We start from the raw sequence: 6,100 nt of genomic DNA, 5'->3' as shown, positions 1-6,100 counted from the left end.
TTATAGCAACTCAACAGCCCACTGATAGCGGGTTTCGTAGGGTCGGTTAAAGCTGATGATGAGCTCGTGTTTTTTTTCCCCCTCGGTGGTAGAAGCTCCCTGTAGCACTTGCCGTGGGCCGTAATTTGGTTACGATTCGAGCGGAAAGACGGGGAAAGATGGGAATTTGGTGTGGGATTTCGCTTCCCATCGTAAAGCATTCAAAACGGTCCGTCTGTTGCAAAAGGGTCGTAAAGAAAAGGGCTGTGTCAGCGAAGAACTTCTAATCCGCGGCTTCGGTTACGGTACGTTGCACCCATTACCTTTGCCAGGAATTTTAGAATTCTTAACCCTTGGAAGTAATACAAAGAAATGCTAAAGCTCTTCAGTAAGAAGTAGCATTGCTAAGAAAATTTTCAATCGTTATGTTTCTATAAAACAATTTGGTAAGAGAAACAAAAAAATATTTTTCAGATTATTATTTTTAGTTTTACAATAAGTAACCACCTCTCCAGGGTTAAAATCGTTACGAGCGGTTTCTTTTGAGTTTTTCTCAAGTTTCCCGACCTCTTGTTTGTTAAAAAGAACAAAAAAAAGCAAAGCATACTCCGTGCTAATGACGGTACGACAACGACAATGACCGCGGCAAAGGAGACCCCCGGAGCAAAACAGTCAGCTTCGCTGTACCGGAATTTTCCGAACCCAAAACCCCTTTCGTAGCTTTCCATTTCCGTCTTGTTATGCGGGGAGGTGGCAACCTCCACCGTAACAGACACCGGAACCGCACAAGCACGTGAAAATGTGTCACTAGCGTCGGTTTGTGGGATTAATTTCGCCCCCATCCCCCGTCCCTTTTTTTACAAACGCGTGTGATGCGAAGGTTTTCCATCCCATACAATTTCCCGAAACAGGGCACTTAATAGCTCAATGACAACACAGACTGTCGACAGCAAGCACGAAGATGACGAAGATGCCGCAGACAATGGACGATGTTTCGTTACATGTCATTGCCGGTGTTTGTTTTTTTTTGTTTTAATCTTTATCTCTTTGACTTTTTGACACGGTGAAGTAATTTTATGGCTTTGGACTGTCGTAAAATGGATCTTTAGCGGTTGTTTCTATTGTTTTGGTTGCTGGCAGTGCAGGTATTGGTAGTGATTTAAAAAGAATATTTAACTGTTGTGGACAAAGTTTTAATTTATTTCTACCTTTTTTTATCAATTTCAGTACACAGTGTGGAGTCTGCTGTGGTTAGGATGGAACATCTTCCTAATCTGCTTTTACCTAAACATAGGAATTTTAGATAGGGTAAGTAGTGCGAATGTGATTCATATACATTGTTTATGGTTTATAAAGTTTGTTTTTAAATTTATAAATTAATTTGGTAAATGTCAGTAAGGCTTACCATTTCTTAACTACAATGTGTTCATAGTGCCTGTTAAGAAATACGAAAGCTTCTCAGCTCAATGTCTCTATAAAAATAATGAACAACAACATACGGTGGCTTACATGAAAAATTTTCACGTTAGGTGTCTTTGCTGGATGGTTGGCCCAAATGAGAATCGAATAAGGACTTTTGTAGTTTTCTACTGATAGCCGAAGCACAAAACCTTCACAATCGAACTTCCAACAGCCAAATTCGTGTTCTAAATGAACTATTTTTATTAATTAATATGTGATTGTACGATGAACTCCCCAGATGGGTAACCATTTCAGCTCAACATGCTACATACTGTGGCTTAATCAAAGTTTCACCATACTGACGCTACACAGTAATTAGAATTCTTCATTAACATCAGGAGGAAACGAATCTCTTTCAACTTGCCCATTTGCCCAAAGTTTGTCTCCTTGTGCGCTGTTTCAGTATCGATCGCCCGATCGGAAATGAGAAAATCCTGCTCCAAGTGGTGGACTTTTCCAATAAATAAACTTCTTGCCTTGAAGTGTCCTTTTTTTATTTGCTCGCCTGTGTCAACTTATTCGAAGTTACACGAATGCTGGCTCGATGGAGGTAATGGCAATCCACTAGTTTCCGATAACTCTTTGCTATCCGTGGCTGGTGGTATCGGGAATGCTAATGGCAAGCTGTAATCTCATTAGCCGATAAACGTTATCATCACGCTACGCCATCAGGCATCGCACTAAAATCTTGTCTAGACGATCATACGTTCTTTTTTTTTTTAACTATTTTGCGATTCCGCCCAGCTTTGCTGTCTGCTGTGTTCCTTTTTTCTCCTTCTTTACACTATTTGTGGCCAAACAAGAAGAATATGCATTGTTGCAATTTCATCGGGCAGAGTAAAATGAGTCTCTTGTAGCTATTTATTTGGAGCCATGCCAAGATGCGGAAATCTTCGACCGAATGCCATCAACCGAACTGCAATGGACTAAGGCTGTAGGCTGTGGGTCTCTTTCGATGTTTTCACCATAATGCTGTCCATTAGGCTTCATTACGGGTTGAGATATGTACGCAAGGTACTTTCCATCGCTTACCTGCAAATCCCAACGTCCCATATCGTTGCTGAGGACGTTTCGCCACAGGAATCGATAGACTAAAATGGTTATGACTTCGGGTTTCTTTGCATGACCAGGTTCAATCAACGGTAGTGGATGCCGTTCTGCGGACGGCAACAAAAGGGTCGCCGGCCAACGACTGCTGCAGTCCTACCCCGAAAACAACCATCGATGCAACATTCCATAATTGGAAACCATCGCTCTTCACCTTCGGATGCTATTGTGTGTGGCGAAAGCAGGTCTGGTAAACAGCATTACCACAAAACCACCGAAACCCAAAGCGGTCCCAACCATTTCGGGACAGTTTCCCATTAGCGCAGTAAGAGCGCTCCCTACATCTTCAGGGTTTGATTGGATGCCGGTATGACGTCAGGACGTTCGCGGCACACGAGTGAGTGAGTGTGCGCATTGGCGAGCGCATACGAGAGCATGAGATGGAGAAAGTGTTTCGGTGGCATTGCGGAATTCCAATGACCTTGACCCGAACTATGTAGTCGGTTCAGGTCCTTCACGTGCGAGCGACCAGTCAGCCAGCAGACGGTATTTCGGATGGAGAAGAGAGCAAAAGCAAAGTCAGCAGTCAGAAATAACTGCGGCCGACTCCCAACGGGGCAACTGAGCGTGGTTGGCTGGCTGGCAAGACGGTTATGCACGGCGTGCAGTAGTAGTTTGGTGTCCTTCGTTTGGGTGTCCTTTTGCATCGCTGCCTGCGCTGGTGCGCTACGGCAACGGTCTGATGGAGTGTGCGGGTGGTCGTAAAATGTTACGTCACAGACGGGATGTGTTCCACGGTTCGAGAATTCGTCTCGTGTCCTGCTACTTTTGTGTTTTTTTTGCTGGTGCATGCCTTTGTTCGACATTGGCATGCCGATACACTGTAGACGCCACCCGGTCTGAGGTGAGTTGTGTTTCGTCTTTCATCGGATGGTTACGCGACAACATGCCATAGAGATTGTTGATAAACGGGTTGTCCATTTTCTGCTACAGCTGTACCATTTTCGACTCGATGTGTTTTGTGTTTGCAGCATGTAATCGTAATAGAAATTGAATTTTCGTAAACTAGAACAGCCTCAGCGAGGTTCGCGCCAGAACATCGTCATTTTGAAGCTGATTTAATTTGACGATTGCATTGGTGATTGGCAATGAATGTTGAAAATAGGTTGCACGCAACACCGTCAATCGATTTAATGGAGTATAATGGGCTTTGCTTGGAGGTTGATATGTACCTGGTCCATTGTGTACCGTCGTATTTCCAGTTGCTTGACGTCTTGTCTATATTGAGAATTAAGAATGAAGTCTGTTATTTGAATTGGTTTTACATACAACAAGACATTGAGTACAATCTTCCAGTGTTCATTTAAGATTAAACTAACTCTCCAAAGAACTCCCCTATCCAAGACAATCAGCATGTTTGGAAATCGTTCAAAGTTATCCTCAAAACTGTTTGCCAATATGTTCCAAAACCTTTTTCATCCGGACAACCCGGATTTAACCACACCGATGCCACTACTGCAGTACTTCTGTTTGATTGCCATACTTTCGTGCGTTTTATGTGGCATTTCGGAAATCTTTACGACACCCACTGCCATCGTCAATCAAAAGATTTCACATCGCAAGAAGTTTCCCACCAGCCAGTCAGCCAGTCAGAATCGGTTAAAGAACACTAGCACAGATCCTTTGGCACAGGAAGGCGGCCTGACCTTCGGGTTTGATGTAGAAAGGTCGAGAAAAGGATATTTTGGTAGTTGTTGCTTTCAGTCTAATGCTACAGTACCATACCGTGTCTGGTTGGCCGGGTGATTCTATTTCGGAAGGATAATTTATAAGGCATTATTTATGGTTGCATTATCACATGCTCTCCAAATGTGGTTTTTGGGCTGAAATATATTTCCATTTATTTTTTAAAAGCTTTGAAAGATTCATATCCGCGTGTTGTACAACATTTTGATGCATTAAAATCAACCACAACTAACTGACATATTTAATGATGATAGTAACTTGCTTAATCTAAAAAGTGTCGCAGGTTTTTTCAAAAAAGTTGTTTCAAAGTTATGTTCCATAATAAGCTTTCTTGTGTATTTAGGATATACTTCTTCTGCAACCGACTTTCTAATGTGATTTCTTTGCTTGCATTACAAAATAAACAGGATAGTGATTTATTGAATTTGGGAACGGGCAGCGTGTCCTGGTTTGAAGAGAATGGCTACGGTTGCCGACCTACCTACCCCACCAATGTCACATCGGAGGATCCGTACCGGCCAGTGCGACCGGAAAAGGTCGACGGCTGTCTGCTGGAGTACCACATCGTGGAGGTGGTACATTCGGGCGTCCATTGCGCACTAGCGGTATGTATTAAAACCCGTGCATCTATGTGTGGCTTGAACAACCAAAACTAATACGTTCCTCATTTTCTAGGTGTTTGGAATATTTGGAGCCATCTGCCTAGGACAAACGTTTCTCGACGAGGATGACAGCTGTAAGTAACCGGGTCTTGTTAGGAGCTTTCAACCCATCCGTAACCCCTCGATCCTCATCCCCATGGTCCCTTGTTCCGTCCAGTGTAGGATACCTTTCCACTCTTGTTGTTGAACCGTGTTGGACTTACTGCGTTGCGTTGTTACATCAACGACATTTAACAATTTGCCTCTTCCCTTTATATATGTATTTGCTGAAGCAGCGAAAGCTTCGCATTCTGCTTTCTCTCATTACTACTAATTCGCGCACCTCTGTTAGGCTCATAATCACTCATATCACTAACCATCTCATCATCTGTTCGTACTCAACCCCTGGCTTGCGAGCTGCATGTATCTAGCCGTTTGTGTTCTAATCGTATCTAATCCGTTCGAGAAAGTAATCACTCATTGGGCTCGGGCTATCGGAGTCGGGTAGCCAATTAGGAGCAGAAGCATAGCAAATCGTCGTGGGCGCATGCAGAGAAAGTTCTCCATTCTATTCGTTTCGTTGGTCGTTCTTTCTGGGGGCGTCTGATACCCAGTACGCATTCGTAGCCATAAATAGCAGTCTCATGATGTGCTTTTATCATATCGGTGGGCTTAATAAAATAATCTTAAACTAGTTCTCAAGTAGCTATCATTCGCAGATATGTGGGAGTGTAGCTCAGAGGAAAATGAAACTAGGGCAGTAGATCGTATTTAGTGGTGGTATTAGATAGAATTTGTGGATAGCGATGTGTCATTGTTACAGTTAGTTGTAATCATTCTTTTTTAATTGAACATTAAGTTTAGGTTGTTTTTTTTCGTATTCTAAGATGTCAAATACGACACTATTGCAGTTTACGAGAAGTAAATGTCTACGCGCTAATATACGGATGATGTCAGGGGGTATGTTTACGATGCGGGAAGTATGCATCATCACTGTCTCTCACTTGTAGGTCGTATCATTACTCAAGTGGATCGTTCGGCGGAAAGACTGATAGCTGGCGGTCGGTCGTTAAAACACATCATCCACAAGAGGCTGATTGAACGGTCTTTGTTCCTCGGTGTGAGTAGGCCCGCAACCATCGGGTACACAGGGCATTTACAGTCCTCCGGTACCACCTTACGCAGAGAACAATGGTTGCTGTACGCCGTTACAACGGGAAGTGAGA

General features: G+C 43.2%; 1 protein-coding gene across 1 annotated transcript in view; it reads left to right on the top strand.

Annotated features, from left to right (window-relative positions):
* LOC128711641 (homeobox protein 5-like) overlaps window positions 1-6,100 on the top strand; it is a 39,437-nt gene that overhangs the window by 27,146 nt on the left and 6,191 nt on the right. The window contains exons 3-5 of the mRNA XM_053806524.1: window positions 1,207-1,287; window positions 4,641-4,838; window positions 4,909-4,969. Coding sequence (XP_053662499.1) covers window positions 1,207-1,287; window positions 4,641-4,838; window positions 4,909-4,969 — 340 coding nt within the window. The remainder of the gene's footprint in view (window positions 1-1,206; window positions 1,288-4,640; window positions 4,839-4,908; window positions 4,970-6,100) is intronic.

The sequence above is a fragment of the Anopheles marshallii genome, chromosome 3, assembly GCF_943734725.1.
Source record: "Anopheles marshallii chromosome 3, idAnoMarsDA_429_01, whole genome shotgun sequence".
Taxonomy (NCBI): Eukaryota; Metazoa; Arthropoda; class Insecta; order Diptera; family Culicidae; genus Anopheles; species Anopheles marshallii.
This window is presented reverse-complemented; position numbering and strand designations above follow the sequence as displayed.